General features: G+C 40.9%; 3 protein-coding genes across 3 annotated transcripts; all 3 read left to right on the top strand.

Annotated features, from left to right (window-relative positions):
* The first annotated feature begins 1,148 nt into the window (after window positions 1–1,148).
* Window positions 1,149–2,069, top strand: LOC102382261 (olfactory receptor 10C1-like). Its single transcript, XM_006035992.1, has one exon. It carries the CDS (start codon window positions 1,149–1,151, stop codon window positions 2,067–2,069), a length of 921 nt encoding a protein of 306 aa, XP_006036054.1.
* Window positions 2,070–14,690: 12,621 nt separating this feature from the next.
* Window positions 14,691–15,637, top strand: LOC102382515 (olfactory receptor 10C1-like). The gene is given in 2 exon segments (XM_014525854.1): window positions 14,691–14,952; window positions 14,955–15,637. Coding segments are annotated over 2 exon segments (945 nt in total).
* A 6,005-nt stretch (window positions 15,638–21,642) lies between these two features.
* LOC106722942 (olfactory receptor 6M1-like) lies at window positions 21,643–22,620 on the top strand. The gene has a single exon (XM_025192215.1). It carries the CDS (start codon window positions 21,643–21,645, stop codon window positions 22,618–22,620), a length of 978 nt encoding a protein of 325 aa, XP_025048000.1.
* The last annotated feature ends 4,985 nt before the right edge of the window (window positions 22,621–27,605 follow it).

The following is a 27,605-nucleotide window of genomic DNA, read 5'->3' on the forward strand; positions in this document are numbered from 1 at the left end:
ACTCTTTCCTGCCTAGGTAGGGGGTCGGACTCGATGATATGTTGAGGTCCCTTCCGACCCTAACATCTATGAATCTCTGAAACAAAGACTATATAAACAGGAACATGATAGGTAACCAGAGGTGGTGTTTATGAAAAGCAGAAAGGATAATGATTTACTGAAAATTTTCTACTTGAGGAGAATGTCCAAATAGGCATGTAAGAATGATTGACAACTAGGATTACTTAAATTAGGGGTTAAAGAAAAACATAATGTCAGTTTTCAGTTGTTTGTAATTATCTAAATCCATCTTTGTCTGTGTTTGATCCACCTCAGTCACTGAGTTACTCCTGAGAACCCAAATATTGGAGGAACCTAATAAGAATTAAGATAATAGTGTTTATGAGCAATTACACAAACAATTATATTACAAGTAAATCAGTTATATAAAAAGGACAAAACGCATTTTTCTTATTTTGCAGTGAAAAAGACAGCTGAGAGGAGGAAGAAAGCTGTCACTGCTACAACATCTGAGAGTACCGCAGAGGATGAAATAAAGTCTGCAAGATCTACAAATAGGGTTATAACATCATTTTTTCTTTAGAAATTGATTAAGTCTGTTCAGATGATCTAAACATCTAGACACTGAAATATTCTATACTACTTTCAACCTTTATTTCAATGTCCCACCATTCCCCTATCCACCAATTTTTTTGCTGTTGATAATATATGTACTGAAATTATAGATACATTTAAAATAAAATTCTCAGTTGCTTCTTACATTTACATTTTTACATTACAGCCTACACCTCAGTTGCTTCTTACATTTACCTCCTTTTACTACAGCTGCTACTGTAACTTTCTACATCTTCATTAGGTTGTTTTTCCTACAATCTTCTTCCTTCCCTGGACTTTGCACGCAATATCATTCAGAGAAATAGAAATAACTAGTTTGCGTTCTACATCCAGATATATTTTTTTTTTAATCAGGAAGTATGCTACACACATGAAACATAGAATATTCTCATATAGAACCCAAACTTGTTTTTTAAGAAATATGAGACAGATTTTGAAAATTGTGCAGACATTTGTAGAAATGAGGAGTTAGATGCCAAGTAGCTAATTATACAACTCTCAGGATAGACAGAGAGCTACATATAAAAAGAGGAATGACCCAAGACAACCGCACTGCTGTGACTGGATTTATACTTCTAGGGTTTTCTGAAATCCATGAACTCCAGCCTTTACTCTTCACAATGTTGCTGTTCCTATACATCCTTACCCTGATGGCCAACACCCTGATTGTTGTTGTAATAAATGGTGATCACACCTTTGACACCCCCATGTACTTCTTTCTCACTCATTTGTCCTGCTTGGATGTTTGCTATTTGTCAGTCATCATCCCCATAATGTTGGAGAACCTCCTTGTGCAAAAGATGGGCATTTCCATGGTAGGATGTGCTATACAGATGTTCCTTTTCCTTTTATTTGGTGTTGCAGAGTGCTTCCTCCTGGCTGCCATGGCATTTGACCAGTATGTGGCAATATGTTACCCCTTGCACTATGGGGTAATTATGAGCAGGATTGTTCGCAAGAAGCTGGTGGTTGCTTCGTATGTGTGTGAGACAGCAGTGGGACTGGTACACACCATCATCACCTTCAGCTTGCCATTCTGTGCCCTGGTCATCAACCATTTCTTCTGTGAGATCCAGCCACTACTGGAACTTCTCTGTGGAGATACTTCCCTCAGTGAGATTCAGGTTATTGCAGTGGCTGTGTTTGCCATCATGGTCCCATTCCTGATGATCATTTTCTCATACCTTCCCACCATCCTGAAGATGCCCTCAGTTGAAGGCCGGCATAAAACCTCCACCTGCTCCTCGCACCTCCTAGTGGTGATTCTCTTCTATGGCACAGCAAGTTCCACATATTTACAACCCAAATCCAGCTACTCCCCACCTATTGACAAATTGCTCTCCCTGGCTTATTCTATCTTGACACCGCTACTAAACCCTATCATCTATAGTCTGAGAAATAAGGAAGTGAAAGAAGCACTAACGAAACAGTGGAGGAAATTTATTTTTCCATGAATATGAAAGGGAAATGGAGGAAAAATGGTATCTCAATGATTCAGTGACACTTTTATTCTAAATTTAGCTCAGTTGAACTAATCCCCAAAACATTCAAAATCAAGTTTTCATTGTAAAATTTTCTTCTTGTAACCAATTCTAAGTTATTACAAAGGCTCATCAAAATCTTGAAATTTTACATTGCACAACAAATTAGAAAAAAAAAACATAACATGCAAATGATTTTCTGTTTTTATCTGAATTCTTAACTTGTTTTTTTGTATGTGTTTTTGTTCATTTTGGATTTGGGGTTCTTGGGTTTTTTTATGTACAGAAATTATGAAAAGGAGCATAAAGAACTTGATTGATGGTTAATTCATATGTCCTGGCCTTAAGGTTGAACACTTGATTTCTCATTTCTTAATGTTTATTTAGGGCCAATAGTATACATTACACTAAACTTGGTTTAGTTTTTGTGAATGAGAATTCTCATTTTGTGAATGAGAATTAGTTCTGGATTCTCATCACTTCAAATAATAAAGAAGTCTCATCACTTCTGATAAATTACAAAATGTGCTACTAGGATCTAAAAGGAAGGCATGCTGAAGAACTCTTCTTAGGAGGTAGTTAATTAATGGCATTGTGTCCTCAAACACTTTAGGATATAAGTAATGTGGAAAGTCTGATTCTTTACTTAGAAGTCTGCACATTTTGGAGTTATGCTGCATTTATAACGCATTAACTGAAGTCGAATTTGTCCCAGAGAGATACCTCATATATATGAGAGGTGTATACACACACACACACACACACACACACACATACACACACACATATAAATATACATGTATGTATGTATTTATATACACATATATATGTATGTATATATGTACACACACACACATATACATACATATATATTTATATGCGTGTGTGTATGTGTGTGTGTGGGTGTATACACCCACACACACACATACACACACTTAACTAAGGTAGAACCTGTCCTGATCATTACTACCTTCATCATCATTGCTATTGTTTGCTGAAATAATTATTCTATATAGCATAATGTATATTAGATTTTTTAGATCTTCTTCTTTTTATTATATACTTAAATAGTAAAATGTGCAGTAGTAGAAATCCTGAAATATGTATTCGCTTATTTCAAATGCCTTCCTATATATATATATATATATTCTTAGCCTAGATATTGCCAATGGACTCCGTCTGCTTTAGAAAACATTGTGGCATTGTTTGACATGACTGAAAAAGACAAATATTAACTCAAAAGTTTAGTCAAAATTATTTGATTCCAGATGTATATTTTTGGCATGTCATTGCACATTTAAATATAAAAAGGAAATACATTTTCATTGTTTTTAGTTAATTCCCCTAACCCCTCATAATTCAGTGTGGAGATGTTATGATTGGGATATTATAAAATATATTGATCCAATTCTTCAGACAGCAAAAGTTCATGCATACAAGTGTATACATATGCCTATGCCAATCAATTACAGAAGGATAACATTATCCCTGTTAGTTGAAAGCAACAGAAGGCTGCTATCCTTTATGTACAATAGTCAGTAGTCATTACAGGGAAGTTCCATCCTTAGTATATTACATCAATAATAAATGGGAATTAAATGTCTAAATTTGGACTGAGCTTTTGAAAATATCTCTTTTGAAATAGACAACCAAAAATATATACCTTATTGTTGGATTTTGGGGGGGGTTGTTTCTGTTTGTTCTTTCATAGTTTCATAGTTGTTAGGAGTCAGAAGGGACCCCAATAGAGCATTAAGTCTGACCCCCTACCCAGGGCAGGAAAGAGCATTGGAGTCAGATGACCCCAGCCAAGTGCTTCTCTAGCCTCCTCTTAAAGACCCCCAAGGTAGGGGAGAGCACCACCTCCCTTGGAAGCCCATTCCAGATTCTGGTGATGCTAACCATAAAGATGTTCTTCCTGATGTCTAAACTAAATCTCCTTCCAGCCTTCCTATGTAGAGGTTGAAGACATTCAGGTCCCTCAGTCTCTCCTCGTAGGGCCTTACCTACAGGCCCCTAACCGTATGAGTGGCCCTCCTTTGGACCCTCTCAAGGTTACCCACATCCCTTTTGAAGTGCGGCACCCAGAACTGGATGCAGTACTCCAACTGTGGCTTGACCAGTGCTGCATAGAGGGGAAGTGAACTATCACCTCCCTGGACCTGTTCGTGATGCACCTGCTAATGCTGTACTGAATACTTCATCACATTGACAGCTCATATTCATCCTGGAGTGAACTATGACTCTGAGATCCCCCACTGTGCTATTGAGATGGTTATCCCCTAGCCTATAGGTGTGTTGGTGACTCCTTGTCCCTAGATCAGGGGTGGGCAAAATGTGGCCCATGGGCTGGATGCGGCCCACCAGGACGTTCTAACCAGCCTGTGGGGCCCCTAAAAAATGTAGAGAATTAATATTTATCTGCCCCTGGCTGCCTGTCATGCAGCCCTTGATGGCTTGCCAAAACTCAGTAAGCGGCCCTCCACCCGAAATAATTGCCCGCCTCCTGTCCTAGATGCATCACTTTGCACTTGTCTTTGTTGACCTGCATCCTATTCTTTTCTGCCCAATTTTCCATCCTGTCCAGATCCACCAGGATTTGATCCCTTCCCACTTGTGTGTTTACTGTACCCCATAATTTTGTATCATCCACGAATTTGGACAGGGTGCTCTCCATGCCCTCATCCAAGTTGCTGATGAAGACATTGAATAGCACAAGTACAAGGACTGAGCCTTGAGGGACTCCACTGTCCACATCCTTCAGGTCAATACTGACCCGCCCACCCCCACTCTCTGGGTGTGACCCTTAAGCCAATTTGACACCCATCTGACTGTGTAATCATCTATGTCACAGCTGCTCAGTTTGAGAATAGGATGAGATACCATATCAAAGGCCTTAAAATTCAAGTCGATAACGTCTACATCAACTCCTGCATCTAAGCATTTTGTGACCTGGTCATAAAAAGAAGCAAGGTTAGTCAGGCAGGATCTACCTGCTATGAACCCATGCTGATTGCCCTTCAGCATTATTTTTCCCTCTGGGCTCCCACAAATGTGATCCTTGACCATTTTTTCCAAAGGTTTTTCCAAGGATAGAAGTGAGATTAACCAGCCTATAATTACCTGGACCCTCCTTCCTTCCCTACTTGAAAATAGGGACCACACTGGGCCTTTTCCAGTCCTCTGAGACCTGACCTGAGCACCATGAGTGCTCAAACAGCCATGCCAGTAGCTCTGCTATGACACTGGCCAATTCCTTCAGCACCCTTGGATGAAGATCATCCAGGCTTGCTGACTTAAACACATCCAGCACCTCCAAGTGTCCCTTTACTAGGTCGATACTGACCGTTGGTGGGCTGGTGATCCTCCTGTGCCTATCTATAATTCAATTGGGAGATTTCTCTTGATCCATGTTCAAGAATACAGAGGCAAAAAACTCATTGAAGAGTTCAGCCTTGTCTCTCCTATCTGTCAGCAATTGCCCTAGCCTGTCTAGTAGGGATCCTATGTTACCCTGTGCCTTCTTTTTTCTCCCTATATACCTGAAGAAGGACTTTTTGTTGTCTTTAATTTTTTTCGCCAGCCTGAGTTCCATTTCAGGTTTGGCCTTCCTAACTGACTCCCTGCAATTGCAAGCCAAGGATGTATACCCCATGCTACCACAGCCTCTATGCCACTTTCTTTGCCCCTAGGCTTTCCTGAATTTCCCTGTTCAGCCAAGAGGGTTTCTTGGCCCCTTTGCCCCTTTTTGTGCACAATGGGATTGTCTCCTACAATTTTCTTTGTTTTTTTCCTAATTTAAAAGTGAGTAGAAAGTAAGTCAGAGACTGAAAAACTGACCCTAAATTATTTGTACTACCTTTACAGATCTAATTACCATAACATATTTAACATAATGAAAAAGAAAGATTGGGTAGGTTTAATGCCTTACACCACCAAGATGGTGTCATGCTAAAATTAAACACTGCACCTAACCCATTAGGCATGTGTTTTGGATGTGTTATGGCATGTGTTATGGATCCATAAATTGGACACATATAAGGTATGTTGCAAATTATGATGTGGTTACCATGCTAAGCATACCATAGATGGAGCAATTGCCAGGGCCCTTAGGCACCTATGTTATTTTCTATATCTGGCTTTGGAACGTTGTACATTTGCACTATAAGCAGTAATGGAGCATGAGTTGGAGTATCTCAGTATCACCCAAATGCTAGACTTTGGCCATAGAAGTGGACAGATTCATAAAGCAGATACATTACTAGGCCTAATTCAGTGCTGTCATTTATGTGTCTCTGTGTAGCGCATGAGGAAAATGTCTCAGAATGGTATGCACAACATGTAGTATTTTCAGTGTGAGAATGCCAAATGGAAATAGAAGAAGGAGATGTGTGTTTGAAATTCCACGCATCTCCCACACTTAGGTACCTAAGTGAGAGTGACTCACAGACAACACCACCTTAATACCTTTTAGTCCAAGAAAAAAACCCAGAACAACATAAAGCAGCAAAAACAACAACCAAACAAACAACAGGGGAAAAAAAGGGGGAAAAAAAGGTTCACTCCTCCAAGAAACTTATTTTGGTATACTTCACTACCCTCCTTTTAGACAAATGTCTAGTGGTTAAATAATTTTCCCAGAAAGTAGGAGACCACTAGGCAGCCAAAAAAGGGAGCTATATATATCCCAGGCAATAAAGCATAAATGATTAGGTGTTTGGTTCATTTAGACCAGGGGTGGATCAGATCTGACTCATGGTGGACCCCATTTCCCAACAGCCCCTGCCCACATTGCTACAGCCAGTTTCCATGGAGACCTCAGGAGTGGCAGCACCATAACAGTGTGGGGCCAGGGTTTCCCTGGAGACTGGCTCCAGCAGTGCTGGCAGGCAGCACAGCTGGGTGGGGAGCTGCTGCAGGGCTGGGATCTTGCCGTGGTGACAGTGGTCCAGAGGTCTGCTCCAACTCCAGACAATGCTATCACCATGGCAAGATCCCAGCCCTGGCCCCAAAGCAGCTCCCTGCTCAGCCACACACTCTGCCAGTGCTGCTGGGGCCGGACTCTGTGGAAACCCTGGCTCTGTGCTGCCACTGCACTGCTGTTACTGGGATCTCCATGGATGCTGGCCACAGTGATGCAGGCAAGGACTGCTGGGAAATGGAGTCTGGCCCCCAGCTGGATCTGCCATTTTGCCCACCCCTGACTTAAATGGAGGCTGACTTAGATCAGAAGATGCCCTAGGTTCTAGTCTAGGTCCTTGTTCCCAATGGTCAGATATTTTCCAGTTACATTTACTTAAGTTAGCAGCTAGTGAATGCTAAGTGCAACGGGTTAACTTAAAAAGAAGGGTACAAGATAACTTGTGGGACTTTGCTACTTAGAGCACTTTGTTAGAAGCCAGAACACAGGGCTCATTACATTTCTGCGTGGGGGGATTCTAGGAACTAGACATTTAACATAAATTGATAATGCTTTTCTGTTTCTAAAATTTCAGTATTTATCTTGCCTTATAATCTCACCTGGATTATTCAGTTCAACTGATAGCTGCCTGGGCAAAGTGCAGTCCCTGGAGCATACTCAATGGGCTTATGCATATTTACACACAAGGGTAGAATTCTATTTCTCTTTTACACCTAAATGGCAGGTATTTCATTGCATAAGTGCCACATCTAGGCAGCATGGATACATAAATGTTCATAGCCAGTAGGTTATACAATAGTTGGGAACATACATATGCCTGTTATGGACATGTACTGGCATTTCATTTAAGGCACAGAATTGTAACCAGCCAAAAACCCAGGACTAGTTCATACTAGATTTAGGAGGAAGACCATTTCATGTTTAGCTGCAATATCAGAGTGGTTAGTGGACATTACCAGGAGGCCAGGATAGTAGGCTACTCTTTGTTTGAATCTGTACCTTTTACTTCCTCACACAGGGCTCAGACCATTACAACACAGGCCTAGAAACAATGAGAGTTTGCTCTGATGCTCTTTTAGAAGCATATCCTGTGGGCATCCAAGAGAGGAGATATGTGAGGACCATGAAAAAGAGGTACACTGAAGGTATGTGGCTCAGTAAGATGCTAGCCTATATGGGAGCAGGTCGCAGGTTCTGGCCTGTATTCTTTCTCCCAGTGGGAGTGAAACTGTCCAGTTTTCCACCTATGTGATCTATTATCAAAAAGAAGGGAAACTGTCTCAGCATCAAAAAGTGCACCTGAGAGCATTCTGGGAAGCACCTCTCTGTGGCATGGTAGTTAGCACACTGATCTAGGAAATCAGTAAGATACATAGGTCCTCTGGGCCTTTGGCTTCCACCCAAGGATGGCCAGCATGTCTTGGTATGCATGTCAGAGCATGGTATGCATGTAAGAAATGAAGCAGGAAGCTTCTGTGAATGGAATGTGAGCCCCGGGTGCCTCCATTCCTGGGCTGCACGAATCAAATCCTCTAGGCTTACAGTGGTAGTCAGGGTTTAATTTGTGACACATGACAAAAAGGTTGGCTGTCACCCACTTCTCATACATCCGCATCCTCTCCACCATTCTCAAGATGCCCTCAGCTAAAGGCTGGCATAAAATTTTCTCCACTTGCTCCTCACACTTCCTAGTGGTGATTCTCTTCTATGACACAGAAAGCTCCACATATTTATGACCCAAATCCAGCTACTCCCCACCTACTGACAAATTATTTTCGCTATCCTACACTGTATTGACTTCCTTATTGAAACCCATGATCTATAGCTTGAGAAACAAAGAGGTGAAAGGAGCCTTAGGAAACCAGTGAAAGAAATGTATATTTCTATTAATGTAAGAGGAAAAAATCAATACTTTGAGGTTTCTTTTAAATTTTTATCATAAATATCATTTTCTGTTAAACAATTTTTTTCATTTTTTTTTTCTAAATGTCAATTGATTTGGAAAAAGTTCCTTATGTAATCAGCTGTCTGGCTGAGATGCTTTGTGCTCAATGTATAGGGCCTGATCCTGTACTTATATTTTATGGTATCATTAAAGACTTAATAGAGTTACACTTAATTTATAATGGTGTACCTGAAGCAAAATTCATCATAATAGACATACTTCTGATTCATACCTGAACAGTTAAGACATGACTTGTCATCATAGTCTTCATTATCTTTATTATTTCCTGAAGGAACTAATTTATATAATTTAATTTTAATGTAAACTGTTATTATTTTCATTGTGAATATTAGTAGTAAAATATCTAGTAGTAGGAATGCTAAAGTATGTAATCTTTTAATTGAAGGTCATAATAATTAAAAATAATATTCTTAATATAGATATTACCAATGGATTTATGTTGCTTTAGAGAGCATTATAAGTGGGGTTTACATCTCAGAAAGACAGAAACAAGCCCAATAATTAGCTACAATTCTTTGATTCCATACTGTTGATACTTTTTCTGTGAAATTACAAATTCCATCCAAAGAAAGGATTTTTTTTTAATGATTCATGAATTTCACCAACCCTTAATACTTTAACATGAGTATAGTATGATAGGCATACTTTGGTTGTAAACAAATATCACATTTCTTCTGAGAAAAAGCATTTTGTCCTGCACCTAAGTGCAAGTGTACACTTGTACAAGTTCTGGGTCAACTCCAGCCACTTTTGAACACAGAGCATCCACTGTAGTATGGTTTATAGAACTCTATTATCTATATTTGACAGGTCACAAGGTAGCCTTGCCCACCTTTTTATTTCCCTCCATGTGACTTGCCAGCCTTTCTGTTTCTATCATCTATGTGGTCATAGTCAGCATCAGAACCTGGTATTGAACACTATCCATCTAGAAGACATCCTAAGTGGACATCCCAAGCTCAAGCCATGGCTCCACCAACTCCTCTCATAGTTGTCTGAAAGCATACCACTGACCAGAACAAGGACAAAGTAGTGGACCTTATAACCATCTGTTGAGAGGTGGAAAACAAGTGGGTCCTCCATTCCAGTCACCACCGCCAGGTGGTCTTTGAACAGATTGCCATGGAAATGGTAGTCCATGGGCATAAGCATGATTGGACAAGCTGTCCTCCACCCTTTTGATGAAAGGCATGGTGAAATGCTAGTCTGTAATGGGCATAGCTCTCATCTCCCTTGATATAGATGCAGACCTGGATGACACTGTCAGTATGGGTCTCACTTATGCATATGCCTCCATGGTGCCCCATGAGACAACCTTGAACAGAGACAGGTCAAGGACTCCTTGCCTCTCCAAGATAATGGCAGAGACACGGAGATGAATTCAAAGTTGTACATTGACTGCTCCCAGACCCCCATCCACAATATCCCAGCTTCTCCTTTTAACAATGTGTTCAGGGCCGCCCCATTCCTGTACATTCATCCCAAAACAGCCCATGTCACTCCCAGTAAGCCTATCCTTCCAGCTCCATGAACCCATATAACACAAGGGAAAACATACAAGCCTTTCCCTGCCTCCACTTGGTAAGTTGCTTCCATTCAAACATTTTCCTCTGTTAACCTCTGTGCCACTGGTAGTGAGCAAGAGGATGCAGGGTTGTCAAGGGTCTGGAAACACTGCCAGTGCTCATTTCTAAAAAGTGTGGGGTAACCCTTAGCCAAGCCTTATGGAAAGCCACCATCCCTCCCTAACCCAATTCCATTCCGTCGTGGTGAGTCTATGGGTATATACAGACCATCTCACTTCAGCTAAGAGGTATTAATTCTAATCTCTGAATAGTAAAGGTGCATGAATGCAAGTGTTCATATATGCATAGCTGTTGATTGTAGAAGAAAGTAGTAGTACATTAGCTGATAGAAACAGTGATTGTTATCCAGCATGTGGACTAATCAGTAAAGAGATATAGATCTATATACATATGTGCCTTGGGACATATCTATATAGATTTATATAGATATAGATAGATCTATGTAGATCTAAGTAGCTATATATATACATCTATATACAGGTTTTTATTGTTTTATACTGTACATGCGCTCCTGGAAAATGGAGCATAACTTGAATTCACATAAAGGGAACCCATTTTAGAATGTAACAAATAGGGATACATTCCAAGACCTCAACTATACTGACCCCTATACCCATTCCTACCACTTTTACAAGACAAGTTTGGTATGCATCAACTGCAGACAGTATACACAAGCACAGGGTGGTGGTGAATGTTATCATAACGGAGATGGCAACAACAGAAATGCATGTCGCAGACAATGAGAGAGCACAGATCTACACAGGAAACTATATTTTGGTTTGCATAACTCCTACAATCTACTGCACAAAGCAGCTAACTGTGGGCTTCCACCACACCAATCACATAAGAGTGAATTTATCTCACATATAAGGAATTTTTGGTATAAAAAGGGTCATCGCATAAGAGTGAATTCACCCATACATAACCCACATAAAGTCAGGGAAACCTGTAGATTGATCAATCAATTGATCTATCTATCTCTCTAGATAGAGAGATAGAGAGATAGATATGTGTGTGTGTGTGTGTGTGTGTGTGTGTGTATTAGGGCTGTGAGAAGCTTTGGTCCCTGATTCGATTTGGCGGAATTTTGGCCTGATTCAGCAGCTGAATCTCCAAATCCCAATTGAATCAGGAGACCCTTCAATTTCTCCAAATCGAATTGGAACCCTCTGAATCAATTTGGAAAGATTCTGAGATTTGGAAAAAGACACAATTTTAAATGTTTTTTCTACATACCTCAAGGTACGAGGTGGCTCATGAATGCTGCAATGCTAGGACAGATGGAACATCCCACAGGCACACGGGGGGTTCCCCAGCACGCTTAGCAGAAGACCTGGAAGTGGACCAGAAGCACTCCTAGTCCACTTTTGGGTCTACCAGGGAGCACGTGGGGGGCCCCCAGCACCACCCCAGCTCAGCGACTGGTACCTCCTGGGCTGAGAGGGCACCCAGGGCCCCCCTGCAGCTGATCGCTGAGCCAGGGGGGAACATGGGGCGGGGAGGGCCCAATGCATTCCCCAGCAGACTTAGAAGTGGAAGTACTTCCAGTCCACTTCCAGGTTCACTGCCAAGTATGTGGCGGGCCCCCCCATGCTCCTGTGGAACGCCCTATCTGCCCTACCATCACAGCATTCATGAGCTGCACCTGGTACCTCGAGGAATGTAGAAAAAACATTTAAAGCTATGTCTATGTCCCAATCACTGATTCTCTGAATCAGCATTGAATCTTCAGATCCAGATTCGGCCCAATGGAATCAAGGCCAGTGATCTGGATCAATGAATCGAATCACTGCCCTTGATTCAGGGTGAATCTGAATTGAATACGGCCTTTTTTGCGCACCCCTAGTATGTAGATAGATAGCTAGTTAGCTAGCTAAATAGTTAGCTAGATAGATAGATATGTATATCTCAGGGCACCACTAAAATTCACTAGCCCATTTACTAAAGGTTAGCCTATAAGTGCTCAAACTCCTAAGACACCTGCTAGCCAGATATAGAAAAGGATTAAGGTGCCTGAATTGCACCGTATGCAGTATCTAGGCACTAGATCCAAGTTGGCGATTGCGCAGATGTGTGTGTGTGTGTGTGTGTGTGTGTATAGATATAGATAAAAACATTGCAATTATAGTTCATCTTTGAATTATTTATTTTTGGAGAAGCCTAATGGGATTAAGGCATGCAATCACCTAACTTTCAAAGGCACCTTTGAACATCCTAGTCATAAATAGAAATGGAATGTTTAGGTAAGGTTTTTAGGCACTTAATTCCTATATATTTGGCTAAAACCCCCTGATTTTTCCCTAAATAGGGATAGGATGAGTTTAGACCCAAGTACTTTTTTGGATTGGATCCTTCATTCCCATACTTAAAAGGTCATTATTAATAGATCTAACCTTTTGAATGCAGCATATATGCACTAATTTATATCTTGTGCAAGTTCAATAGGCTGAAGCAGTGAAGTATCTCTGACTCACAACATAGAAGGATCAGGCAGGTTGACTTCCAAGGGAGCTACAATGATATATGCTACCTGAGAATCTGGTGGTAAGACTTAGACACAATTTCAATGCCAAGTTTTATTCCCATTAGAATGAGGCAATATTCTGCTATTGATTTCAGTGCAGGAAAGAAAAGATGCCTTCTGGCTATGTTTATTTTCCTGTTATTTGAAAACATTCTTGTATCAGATCCCTACTGTGACTGCTAAGGAAATAATTATAACCACCAACGCTATGCTTCCTCATATACTTTAATGAACACAGAGGGGAAATGAATGTGGGCTGCTACAGATCCAGGTGTAAAATGTAAGTAGAATTATCTGTAGTTCTTTGCTTTATTCTGAAGTAGCTGTGTCTAATGCTATTACTTGCTAAATTCACCCTACACCATGAACAAAAATAGGTAATTTTAATGATTTAAGTTGCTTCATGATTTGAGGATGAAGGCAGGTATTAACAAAGAAAGTTACTACTATGAAAAAAGGTTATTAATTGTTTTTTATGATCAGACTGTCATTAATTTATACTCATTTAGGTGAGAGAATGATACGGTCTTCCAATCATAGGAAACCCTTTGAAATTCCTTTTTTTTTTTTTAAAGTCTGCAGAAAAAAAAGAGTCCTTTGATTTTCCTTTCTTTCATATGAAGGTTTGGGAAAAAAAGAGGAAAAAAAATGAAAAAAGACAGCCAGTTATCCCTACTCTTCTTAACAAACAACTACTTGGGGTTTAAGGCACTTATTGGAAAATCAATTTAAATCCCTTGTCTAACTAAATATGGTCTGTGACTTAAAACTGTGTTTGACAGTTCTCACCTGAATGCCTTAACCATCAAAATATTAACTACCCTGGAAAATATATGTTATTCTTTTTTGATCAAATCATCGTTGTGGAGCTGAGCACTTTTTCTAAACAAAAGTTCAATTGAAAGTAGTTCAGATCTATAAAAAATGATCTTTTCTTCTATAAATTGGAGTTTCTGACAAAGAAAAAAATGAAACGACAGGACAGGACAGGACAGGACAATGAAGGAAAGAAAAGGAGCTCAAAAATTCATGACCAGCTGTCCAGTGATGGGACTTCAATGAAATTACTTCAGTATGGTAATGCAGCCAATATTCTCAATGGATGTCAAATGGTAAAATTTCCCTACCCATGCCATAGAGAACCTGAGAAACAGGTGATTAAACAAATTCTGACCATTTTATCCTTAATTTTATTATACATAGATTGAGTTGAAAATGGGTTTTGACTTTTGCTATAGTATTGTAAATATGTTGACCTACATTCTGATCTTTCAACAGTTCTACACACCTATGAGCTCACTAGGCCAAATGCTTTTCTAACTGAAATGGGTTTAAAAAAAGGTCATGATTTAATGGAGCCCTGGAAGTACTCCAGTTTAAAGCTGGTGTAAGTGAGAGGAACATTCAAATCTTTAACTTAAATTATATGGTTTTAGATTTACAGTGTTGTGAGAGCAGACCCCAGACAAAATAGTTACAGTCCTGATTTATTTTCAGACCAAAAAGTGGATATGCTATGAATAGACAGTTAATAGTTTTGCTTGACTTTTAATATATATATTGAACTAATGCATAGATTTTCTTTTTAATTTCCAAGATGAAGCATGGTGAAGAAGAGACCCCAGGGAATGATTCTCTTGTGACCATGTTTGTCATAATGGGCTTTTCTACCCGCCCTGACATGAAGCTTTCTATCTTCTTGTTGTTGCTATGCATTTACATCATCACAGTGCTGGGCAACCTCCTCATTCTCTTCATCATAAATGCTGACCCCACCCTTCACACTCCCATGTATTTCTTCCTCAGGAACTTATCATTCCTAGAGATCTGCTACACTTCAGTCACCCTGCCCAAGTTGTTGACCAGCCTCCATTCATTTCCTTTGCTGGCTGTGCTACCCAAATGTATTTCTTTTTGTTTTTTGATGCAACTGAATGCTGTCTCTTAGCTGCTATGGCACATGACCGCTACAGTGCCATATGTAACCCACTGAGGTACACAGCCATTATGAACAAGAAGGTGTGCATCCAACTAGCTGCTGCATCATGGGTCTGTGGCAACTTGGTAGCCCTTGGACATACCACATTCATGTTCTCACTGACTTTCTGTGGTCCTAATGTGATTAACCACTTCTTTTGTGAGATCCAGCCACTGCTAATGCTGGTGTGTGGAGACACTTATTGGAATGAGATCCAGGTCATTGTGGCTGCTGCCTTTGTCATCATGATGCCTTTTATGCTAATTCTGGTGTCCTACATTCGAATCATTTCAACTATCCTTAACATTAGGTCTGCAGAAGGAAGGCGTAGAGCTTTCTCCACATGCTCCTCACAACGCACTGTAGTGATGATATTCTATGGAACAGCCATTTTCATCTATATTCGTCCCAAATCTACCTATTCCCTGGATGTGGACAAACTGCTCTCTTTGTTCTACTCCGTGATCACACCAATATTAAACCCAATTATATACAGCCTTGGAAACAAGGATGTGAAAAGAGCCCTTAAGAAAATAAAGCTAAAGATGTTTTATCAAAAAACATAGATAGATTTGCTTTTTTGGATAGTCCTCTGAGGAATAGTTCAGTTATTTTTTTTTTAAAGGGGGGAGGGGAAAGTTTATACTCCTTATTGTGTATATCTTAAGATGTATAGGAACATAGGATCAGATGACACAATACAAGAGGGGGCCTCCTGGGCTAGTTAATCCAGTGACTCTGGTCTGTTGACATTGTGAAAATTAATGTAATAAAATACCTTCTGCAAAATTATGAAGCTCCATCTTTAAACTGTTTCCCCTCTTCTCCCACTGCCCCCAAATACACCTGCTCTTATTCAGGACCTCATTCTTCTTGTGGTTATAAATCTTCTAGTTTCCAGCCTAAATTATTCACAGTCAGCTTATACTGATTGGCTGTAGGATCCTGTGGTCACATTCTCATTTTGCACAAACAGAACAAACTAGTGGCTCATAGTCATCCTTTGATCCATTAATAACCATAGATCTGTCATTCACTGGGGTTCCAGATTACGTCAGAAATTATTTTTATTACTCCTGAAGTTCATTATCTTGCATTATTTATTGTTAAATTCCATTCTGTTCCTATTACCCTAGTAAACAAAATTATCCATTTCTTTCAATATGATTTTCCAAACCTCCCAGGTTTGTGTCATTACTAATACATTCCTCTTTTTCATGACAACACCTTTAATGAAAATAATAAATAAAATTGTTTCCATGACCAATCCTTGAAAAATCTGAGTTGTAAATTCCCTTAGGCTCATAGTTCGCCTATCAAGCCAACCTACTGTGAAAAGGGTACCAGTAGTTCGGAGAGAAGTGTCTGCTATTGGACAGTACTTGAAAAATTTTGCAGATTGGCTGAAGGGTCGCACTCAGAGGGTGGTGGTGGATGGATCATATTCGACTTGGGGGGAGGTGGGTAGTGGAGTCCCTCAGGGCTCGGTCCTGGGCCCTGCGCTGTTCAATGTCTTCATCAGCGATCTTGATGTTGGGGTGGAGAGCAACCTGTTTAAATTCGCTGATGACACCAAAATTTGGGGGGAGGTGAGCACGCTAGCAGGGAGAGAGAGATTGCAGAAGGATCTGGATAGGTTACAGGGGTGGGCAGACAGGAACAGGATGCGTTTCAATACGGACAAGTGCAGGGTGCTGCACTTGGGTAGTAGGAACCAGCAGCACACTTATACGATGGGGAGCTCCCTACTTGAGAGCACGGAGGCGGAAAGGGATCTTGGTGTCATTATTGACTCCAAGATGAACATGGGCCGACAATGCGAGGTCATGGTTGGCAGGGCTAACCGGACCTTGTCGTGCATCCACAGGTGCATCTCGAGTAGAGCCAGGGAGGTGATCCTCCCCCTCTATGCGACGCTGGTCAGGCCGCAGCTGGAGTATTGTGTCCAGTTCTGTGCGCCCCATTTCAGGAGGGATGTGGACAACATGGAGAGGGTCCAGAGGAGGGCCACCCGCATGATCCGGGGACAACAGGGCAGACCCTACAGTGAGAGACTGCGGGACTTGAACCTATTCAGCCTCCACAAGAGAAGGCTGAGGGGGGACCTGGTGACCGTCTATAAACTCACTAGGGGGAACCAGAAGGGTTTGGGGGAGACGCTGTTTCCCCTAGCCCCTGCTGGCATAACAAGGAATAATGGGCACAAGTTGATGGAGAGGAGGTACAGATTGGACATCCGAAAAAACTACTTCACAGTCAGGGCGGCTAGGAGCTGGAACCAACTTCCAAGGGAGGTGGTGCTGGCCCCTACCCTGGGGATCTTTAAGAAGAGGCTGGATACTTACCTGGCTGGACTCATTTGAGTCCCGTTTTTGTTTTTAGGGTGAGTGGTTTTGTTTGTGTTTTTCGGGTTGTTCTCCCGCCCTGGCGGGGGGTCGGGCTAGAAGATCTATTAGGTCCCTTCCGACCCTGAAACTATGAAACTATAAATATTCTCTTTATTTAACACTAGTTAGTTAAACTAGCCTTCATTTTCTTTTTATCCTATTCAACCATGTTTAAGACCCTGAAAAAACATTACTGAAAAAGGTACGTGCAATTTTGCAAAAGGAAGTTAGTACTGTGGTGCCTTAGGGTGACTATACATGTGCATCAAGACTGCTCCAACACACTGTAACTGGCTCTGGCCCAGCCTTTCAGCCTCAGCATCTCAACAGCCTCAGGCCACCTTCTTCATCCCCAATCCTGGGGTCAGGCTCAGGCTCCAGCCCTCTTGGCCTCAGATGCCTTCACTTCCTCCCCCTCCCCACACTGGGGCTCAGGCTCTGGCCCTCTTGGCTGACTCAGTCACTGCCTCTGGGCTCAAAATTTGGCAAGCCACTTAGGCAGTCCTGTGGCTTCCTATTCACCCCTACACTAACCCCAGTCCTCCAGTTTTAAAACTAAATCAAAATGCAAGCCACCACTTTAAACTCAAACTTTCAAAGTCACTAGGACACTGCCAAGCCACCTTCCCATTCTGTGTCTCTCTAAGCCCTGAAAGCACCTGCCATGGCCTGCAGTCCCCACTCCCCACACGCCTAACCTGGCAGGAGCTCCTCTCCCTGCAGAATTCAGAACTTCCCTGCCCCTCTGTCCTACAGGCCCAAGCTTACATACCCTGGGCTCCTCCTCTTCCAGTTACATGCTCTCTTTAATGGCCACAGGTGTGTCCCCTCAGCCTCATAACTTACTGCTGTTTCTCTAGCTAAACTGTATCAGTGCTCTTGCTGCCTTACCATGGCAGTGCCCCATTGTCCTACTGCTAGGCAGCTAGCTCCAAAATAGACACTTGCAGCCTATGGGTTCCTGACTGCCTACTCCCCTGCAGCTAGTCCAGAATCTGGTATCGCTTCCTCTCCCCCATGCACACCTGAAGACACCCCTATTGTGGCTTCTCAAAGTAACAGGAGTCCTTGACTCTCTGTTATAATATATATTTTTAATCATTAAGCTATCTTTCATTCATTGCACTCAGGCCAAACTTTCTTAGGATATGGCCATAACCATGAGAAGTATGCCCTCTAGCTCTTCATGTGGGAAGTCCCTTAATGGTTCCCTCTTTGCATTTCTCTTAAGTTCTGTGACTTTTGATGGTCAAAAGTGGGAGTTGGGTGTGCATCAGTGTAGCTTTACCACATCATTTGGTTGTTCTATATACTGCTAGGGGCAGGAGCAGATACCTGTGCACCATATTGTTTCACAAGTTCTTCAAGTCATTATTGACACTTTTTGACATCAACAGGAATGGCCTTTACTAATGTAAGGCAGAACCATTTCAAATGGTAGCAGGACTCAAGATGTTACTTTCTATTTGTCCTCTTCTTGTGCTTCAGCTATGACCTTATGCAAATTACAAATTACAAGTCCAATAAACCAATTTGATATTATAGCAAAATACACTTGACCATGAAGCTAACTCAAATCTAAGCATTTCAAGTCATTATACATACTACTACTGTACTAACTGGACTCCAGGGACATAAACCAGAGTTAAAATATGCTCCTAAATATTATGGCACACCAGTTTCAGCCTCCTGTTGATCAAGACGATGAGTTTTGGAGGATAGTGAAACAAAGCAAAACAAAACAAAATAGCACCAACAGATGAGTCAAAATTTCCAGTTTCTCTATTGTAACTTATTTTCTTCTGCATATTCAATGTAAGAAAGGAATACTTGTTTTCTTGGCAGGAAGAGTCACATAGAGTGATTCTTTTGTTGCATTGCTACAGAACCCATCCCTGCAAGCTCTAAAGGTAAAAAAAAAACCCAGAGAATTCCTAAGTTTAGAAAACTTTGTTGTAATATGAAAAACATTCTAATTTTTTAGAAGTCATTAATAGGGATAAAAGGTCAGGAAACAGAAATTATATTTGGTTGCCAGTTCCTGTCCACCCTATACTTTTGATATTGTTAGACATTTTTTATTGCTTTGGATTGGCAGTTCTGGAAGAAGAAAGAATGACCAGCATGTCTACTGAATTCTAATAGACTGGTTTCAGAGTATTTTGTGGGGGCCAATACATCAGGATTCACAGAGATGTGTAAAAGTTACATTTTTTTCTAATGACAAGGGACATTTCTCCCCCATTCCTTTCAATTATATTTGATTTGTATCCTAGCTCATGAAAGTTCTTTTCCTTTATAACTTTTAATTTTCACAAATGAAACTGGTGAAATTTCTCACAATTAATTAGCACATTTTTCCAAAGGAACTGCAGAAGTTTGGATACCTATTTTTTCCTTAATTTTCAAGAAAAGAATATTAATAATCAAAATTTATGTAGTGAAAATGTTAAAAACAGTTATCTTATAATTGTATTGAAAAGCTAATAAGAGAATGTGTTTCAGACTGTAGATTCATGTGTATCTTTGCATAAATGTGTGTGTGTGTATGATTTTTAAATGTTCGTGTGTTGTTTATGTGTTTTTAAGGTTCATGTGTGCCTCTGCCTGTGTGCATCTTTTTATTATAAATTTATATACATAATTTTTAGGCCAATGAATAACTCTGAATGCATATGGCTATTTGTTCCATAGTTTTTTCATGAGAATTTGCCATCAGGAGGGGTGTATATACATTTGTTGAGTGCCACTGTGTTCCACTTCTTGTATATTTGGACATGTGTTGAGTAACATGTAGTCAGACATGTGTTGTGTAATTAACATTGTATTGATATCTATATATGTATCTGTGTCTAGGTGTGTGTCAATTTGCTTGAGTTTCTGTATGCTTGTGCAGGTACTGTGTAGGTGTTGTGTCTAATCATTGCAAGTAAGTTAGTATAAACTTTGTGTGTACATGTTTTGTTTGTGCCTTTTGTCTATGGGTGGGGGAAGTGGTATCTAATCAATGTTAATCATAGCAGGACACAAAATGATAATCACGTACTGTATTTTAGTTTAAATAGTAAATAGTCTAATGTATCTTTTTTTTCTACCCTATTTTAGCAATATTGAAGTTGATAAAATAAATAGTGGGAAAATAGAAATATATGATTTCAAATTAAGGACTTGAATTAGAGGTTAGAATTAGAATTCAGAGAAAGAAGTTCAGATTCTATTGTTGCTGCTCTTCTAATTTTTATATCACTTCTAGGCCAAATAGCAGGCATCTCAATTAAAAAAAAATGTAATCATGTTCAGCTCAGGGATAGGCATATTTTGCCCTTTTTTGCAGTTATGGCATGGGAGGATTCAGTTCAATTCAACTTGAAGCTCATTTAGATGGTAGTTGGCTACCTGAACCAGTGTATCTTATTGAGAGACACAAGCTTTGTCTTTAGTGTAAGTTACACCCCACTGCCTGGGAATGCATAATGCATTAAATTGTCATTGGATAAAAAAAATGTATACCATTTTAGGAGCAGAAACCAAATATTCAGACATTTGTATACCCAGAAGGAGGAAGTGGTGCTAGTGGTAGTGGTGGGCAGCTATAGTTTTCTTTAAAAAATTAAGCCCAGGTCTAAAAGACATTGCAGAAGTGGGCTAGAGATTACAGCACTGATGCTATGCCAGTGATCTGGGGTTAATTCCTTCCTTTGCTTGGAGGAATTCAAAGCAAAAGCTAACATCTCCCAGAAGCGCACTCTATCCTAGAAGCATGCCCTATTCCCATTGTTCTTGTTGAAGTTGTGCCAGTATTCAGGGGGGAGGGGGGAAATTCATTGGGTCAACTGGGTCATTGTGGTGGGGAGGGGAAGAAGCAGCATGCCATTTCAGGCCAAGGTTTAGCTGAGTCAACTAATAAGAGGAATCCCAAGTTCCAGCCCCTGCATCCAGCATTATTTATTAGTTCTATCTAATGATTATTTTGTAGAAGAGGACTCTGAGCAGGAGCTGGGTTGCAGGATGCCTCCTGTTAGCTCAGTGCACTAATCACTAGGCTACAGCATAACGATAATTCTTGTTCTCAGTTTCTGTCTTCCTTTTGCCCAAGAATCAAATACAACTGTTGTACACTCAGAAGTATTTTTTAAAAAAAATATGTTTCTACTTATTGTTGTTTCTTCTCTTTTTTTCTATAGATGGTGGAAGACTCATCTGCAGATCTGCGAAATGATAGCTCAGTAACAGAATTCATTATTGTGGGGTTTCCCAGCACAAGAGATGTAGAGGTCTCACTCTTCATCCTTTTCATATCCATGTACCTCCTCTCCGTCACAGGAAATATCATTATAATTATGACTCTTAAAATGGACACACAGCTTCATACCCCAATGTACTTCTTTCTGGGAAACCTCTCTTTCCTGGATGTGGGATATACCACAGTCACAGTCCCTAAGCTACTGTCTATCCTCCTTACAGGAGTCAGAACAATACCCTTTGCTGGCTGTTTGTTGCAATCTTATTTCTTTTTCTTCCTTGGTACTGCTGAGTGTTTCCTCCTTGCAGTGATGGCCTATGACAGATACATAGCCATATGTTACCCCCTCAGGTACTCAGTCATCATGAGCCAAAAGGTCTGTGTGCTACTGATTATTGGTTCTTGGATAGGTGGTTGCATCGCTCCTTTGGTGGCTGCCTTTTTGGTGATTAGTTTGCCATTTTGTGGCCCCAATATAGTTAACCATTTCTTTTGTGATATCCCACCATTGCTCAAGCTGGCATGTGTGGACACATCTATAACACAGAAGGTGATATTCCTGCTTTCTGCCCTGGTTATTCTAGGCACATTCTTGTCTACTGTAGTCTCCTACCTGTATATTGTTATCACCATTTTAAGAATTCCTTCTGCAGAAGGCCGGCATAAAGCCATCTCCACTTGTGCCTCCCACCTAACTGTGGTTTCACTCTATTATGGGACAGTGATTTTCATGTATGTCAGTCCAACAACACGATCTTCCTTCAACATGAACAAAATTGTAGCTGTTGTGTATAGTGTGGTCACTCCAACATTAAATCCAATGATTTACAGTTTAAGGAATCAGGATATGAAAAAGGCCTTAAAAAAAATTCTCCTTAAGAGACGGACTCATGGGAAAGAATTTGAGTGGCCCAAGTAATTTCAGAGTTTAGACATGGGGACTCTACATATAAGAGAAAGCATTTAAAATCAGACTGGAAAATTAATCTGGAAAAGTGGTTCTTCAGGGAGGCCTTGCATAAAAGTCACATTAGAAGCTATGGATCTCAAAACAGGAAGTGAAGCCACCTGAGCTAGAAGAGTCACCTCTGTAAATTCAGCAATGTATTTAACTCATCAGCTTCTGTGTGTGGGCTCACCACAATAAGTTTAGGATGAAAATTTAGAGACATCCAGATTATGGCTGCAGATGTAAACTGACAAGATACAGTAATAACCTTGTTTGTGCAATTCGCAGCTAAATGACGGTTTCCTTCCCAATGATTATCCCTAGAATTAGCCTGCTGAAAATTCTGTCAAGACACATAACCAGGATTATTTTTCCCTTGACTGAGGAAGGTTCTTAGATATCAGTGAGCCAGGGATGGGTTTGTCCCCTTATTTGCTTACAATCCCACCATCACACATCAAATTCAGGCAAAAGCCTATCTGAGTTTCTGTGACCTTCAGGCTAGCTGGTTAAGGCATGCTCACAAAGGAGTGATGTGACTAAAATCACATCCAATCATTTTTGACTCCACATCTGGAATATTCAGGTATCCATTTGCAGCTTGGTCATTTGGGATCAAACATTATTAGTTCAGAGCAAGGCTGAAATTTGTTTCTCCAGAACCCAATCAAGATGGTTTCACCAGTCTGCCACTGCATCCTGCACATATCAGCTTACTTAAATCCAAAATATTTAAAAATGGATCTCCCATTCAAATCCCATATAATATCATCCTTCAGATCATGGACCATAATCCTGTATGCAGTTTGGGTATTTTTCTTTTTTATTGTTTTTAATTGGTACACAAAAAATCAAAGTACATATATATAAATTACTTACACATCTGTCTGAAACACATAAATGTCTATCACAAATAATAAGCTATAAAGGGGAAAAAACAAAGGAGGGAAGAATGAGTGATACAGAAGGAAAAGATAGATGTGCATTTAATAAGAAAAAAAATAGTTACCAACATATTCTAAAAAAAAAATCTTTCCAAATTGCTTTAAACCTTTCAAAGCAGTTACAGCTGTAAAACACGATTTTTGCTATGGATACAAGTTTTTCCATTTCTTTAAACCAGGATACAACTTTTAGAGATGCCCTTCATTTCCAATGAAGTAATACAAACCTGCATATAACTAATAAGGCCTAATATATAAATGAAATCTGGGAAGAATTCAGTTTGAACTCCTTATACCCAAGCATATTATTATTTGTCAAGGGTATCAGCACTGTATTCAAAACTATAGTAACTCTAATTATAATTTCTTTCCAAAAAGGACTGATAATAGGGAATGACCAAACGATTTGAACAAGCAATCTGTTGTACCTCAGAAACATCTAATAGCAATATAGTTAATCTTTTTAGTTTAGAGACAGCTCAATGAAGGTGGTTGTGGTTGATGCAGTTTAAGTTTAGTTGTGAATGTTTAAATATACTGAACTGCAGATTTACATTCAGATTTTATCATCTGACTACCTAAACCTTCATTTTACTTAAATATTTAAGTAAAGATTATTAAATTTACATTATTACATTCATTTAAATTATTAAAATGATCTGTATCAGCTCTGTTATGTGATATTATACATTCTTAAAGTGATAGCATACAGTAGGGAACAGAAGGGTATTTCAAGCTAAAATTTAGTATATCTAGAGCATTTGCAACCCTCAAAGCTTCAGGTTGAAACTAATTTTTCAGTACTTGACACAATCACATGTCTTGCCATTTAACTGTTTTCAGGAGGTTGAATTTATCATATATTTCACAGAAGAATTTAATATGATTACCCATTAAAAGCTACATTTCTACATGTATATTCCCCTTATACATCTACTTTCTCCATGTCAGTTATGGAACTCATACTTCAAAAAAAAAGGGAATGCCCCAAAGAGATGCCTTACAATGTAAAGAAGGATGAAACTTCACTGTATGCCAATTTTTCCAAGTTGTCAGGTTGCTAAAATTATGGGGATTAGAAAATTATCAAGATGGTAGAACGTAGAGCCAAAAATGTTTGATAAGGGAAGGGGAAACATAAGAACTTCTTCAACTTTTACCCGTACTGGAGAGTTATCATTTATATCAATCATTCACAATATAGCCTGACTTACTAGGAAAGGCATTGTGATACTATTAAAGGTTAACAATTTCAAAGTCACTCATTTCAACTGATAGTTGAATCATTTAAAATTAAAGTTGGTTCCTTTTACCCTCTCTCCACAGACACCTGATAATCTTTTCATTGATTTTATCAAAATAGGATTGGGGGATTATTACCAGTAGATTATGCGATCACTAATTTAGAAAAGGCAATTCATTCATTTTTCAAATATGAACATACCTCCATACAGATATTGCCAATGTTTTCCACTTGTTCAGGTCCTATAAAATAATATTGAGAATCTTCTGGAAGTTTTTGGTAGACTATATCATTAATATTCTTGTATATGTCAATGCCTGAATCAGTTATGTGTTCTGGTTGTCAGTGTAACTGCAATTGCTAAACAGAGCTTTTGTGGTAACTAGTTTCTATATCTACAGTGGGGAGAAAAAACACTAATGCTTCTCTTGCCCAACATGCATTCCAGTAGATATTTAGTTTGTAAAGTCTGAATCCAAATTATAGAGCTTAGGTTTATATCTGATATATATCCAGGGATTTTAATCTCATATATGAAAGATTGCTGCCACAGTAAGTAAGGAGACAGATGGAAAGACTAGTTGCTATCAACAATCTTACCTAAGAAAGGCAATACGATTTTAAAATACAAAGGTTTAAGGGAAAAAAAGCTTTCATATATTTTTTTTTTTGTGAGGATTCAGTGACGCAGCTTCAAGTCAGCTATGATCATTATAGACTGTTATGTTAATTCACAGCTGAGCAGGTACACCCAAGACTTACATGTTTCATGAACCTTTTTAATAGAGGTAGGAGTAGTGCTAGATTGAAAAGTGTCAGTTCAACGAAGTTCAAAAGAAAATGTCAATTTGTTTAGTCATTTGAGTTTTGAGAACTTTAGTTAAAAGCCAGGAAGGGACCCTGTGGTCCCCACATCTCTGACCTTATGACAGCCTGCGTGGTGGGCCCATCACTGAAGAGGGGCTCCACGAATCCAAGGGCACATCCACACATACAGGCATGTGTGCTTGCAGCAGCTCAAATAGAAGTGATGCAAATTTGAGCCAGGGCTTTTGGCCTCAGCACATGTGCCCAGACATGCACTTTGGTGCACAGCAAATTGTGCCAGTTGGGGCAAAATAACCCTGCCTTGCTCCTCCCAGATCTGCAGCTAGGGGGTGCTAGAGCCCTGGGGCAGCACCTGTGCTGTCCCCAGCAGTATAAAAAGCTGCCCTGTCCTGGCCCCATCACTACAAAAAGCTGCCCTGGAAAGTAACTCAGGGCTACTTACTCTCAGGAACTTCTTGGGCCCAGCAAATTGGTACCTGGGGACACTACCCCTTGTGCCAGCTGGACTGCTAAAACAGCCCTGAGAGCTCCCTGCCCCCTCTACCCACTGCAGCAGTCTGACAGTGGGGGCTGCTACCTTGCTGTGACCTGCTGTGCACCTGCCAGACCTGGATGGGGACTGCACAGCCAGCACTGGCATCTGCCCCTCTGAGCCAGCAGCCAGTGGACTGTGGCTGCAGGGTTGGCCTTTGTGCAGCACTACTGCCATGTGTGCCCCTGCCCGACCATCTGGACAACTATCTCCCAGAATATGTTCCAGGTATGGTGGCCTCCTTTTACTTTGAACTGTCAAAGCATTTCCTCCTGGCCCCAAATGGCCAGGAGATCAGCCACCTCCAGCTGGGTTCAAGGTTCCAGCTCTGAGCAGGCAAGGTCCTGCCACTGGCCTCCCTAACAGGAATTCTGGTGTTCCCTATTTGAAAACTGAAAAATCCTTGATAAAAAAATCCCAGTGTCACACTGTTAAGTACCCCAAAATCCATGTTCCTTCACAATTAAAACAAAAACCACTATATAGAGAGAGAGTGAGAGACAATCATCAGTTAAGCAATGTTTTATTGATATATCTACAATGTTAAAGCAATTTGGAAGCCTATCAGAGTCTCTCTTATCATAATAAATGAATTCTAAATAGCTATGTTTTGCTGCCCCCCACAGGGGATACAACCCCCAAAGGGATTACAGCCCCCCAGCAAAGGCTACAGCCCCCCCAACAATTCCCTCTCAGGGGTTACAGTTCCCTCTCAGGGTCTACAGCCCCCAATAGGGGACACATCCCCCCCTCCACAGGGGCTACAGCCCCCCCACAGGGGCCAAATGGCCCCCACAGGGGCTACACCTGCTGCAGGGCCCACATGCCCAATCCCGTTTGCTCCCCCAGTCCCAGCACCTGCCAGTTCCTGCAGCCTCCCCTGATGGTTGCCCCACCTAACCCAACCCTGCTACTTCCCCAAACACCCCAATGACTGCCCCGGCCAGCCTCAGCCCCTGCTTGCACCTCCAGCACCCCGATGACTGCCCCCCCCACCAGCCTCCAGCAATTTAAAAGAATAAAATAAAAATAAAACCTCTACTTATCACAGGAGCAAGGGCTCAGGGGGCTCCAGGGCCTGGAAAAGCCCCCTGAGGCAGCATGGGGCATTGTGGGGCAGTGGAGGGCAGCAGGGCCCAGTCTGGGGCCACCGGGGCTGTCACCCAGCCCCGCACTGTGCAGGGGGTCCCCAGTGACCCCTGACAGCAGCTGGTACTGCCAGTAAGTGCCGGGGGGAGTTGTTTTTCTATTCTTGCTGGGGTGGGAGGGCAGTGATGGGGGGGCTCAACTGGCAGGCAGGGCATGGGGCCAGCTGGAACAGACACTGGGGGGGGCTCTGGGGCTGAGGGGGGCTGGATCTGGGTGGGGCAGGGATTGGGGGGGCTTTGAGGGCAGGGGGGGCAGGAAT

The sequence above is a fragment of the Alligator sinensis genome, unplaced genomic scaffold, assembly GCF_000455745.1.
Source record: "Alligator sinensis unplaced genomic scaffold, ASM45574v1 scaffold186_1, whole genome shotgun sequence".
NCBI classification, from domain to species: domain Eukaryota; kingdom Metazoa; phylum Chordata; order Crocodylia; family Alligatoridae; genus Alligator; species Alligator sinensis.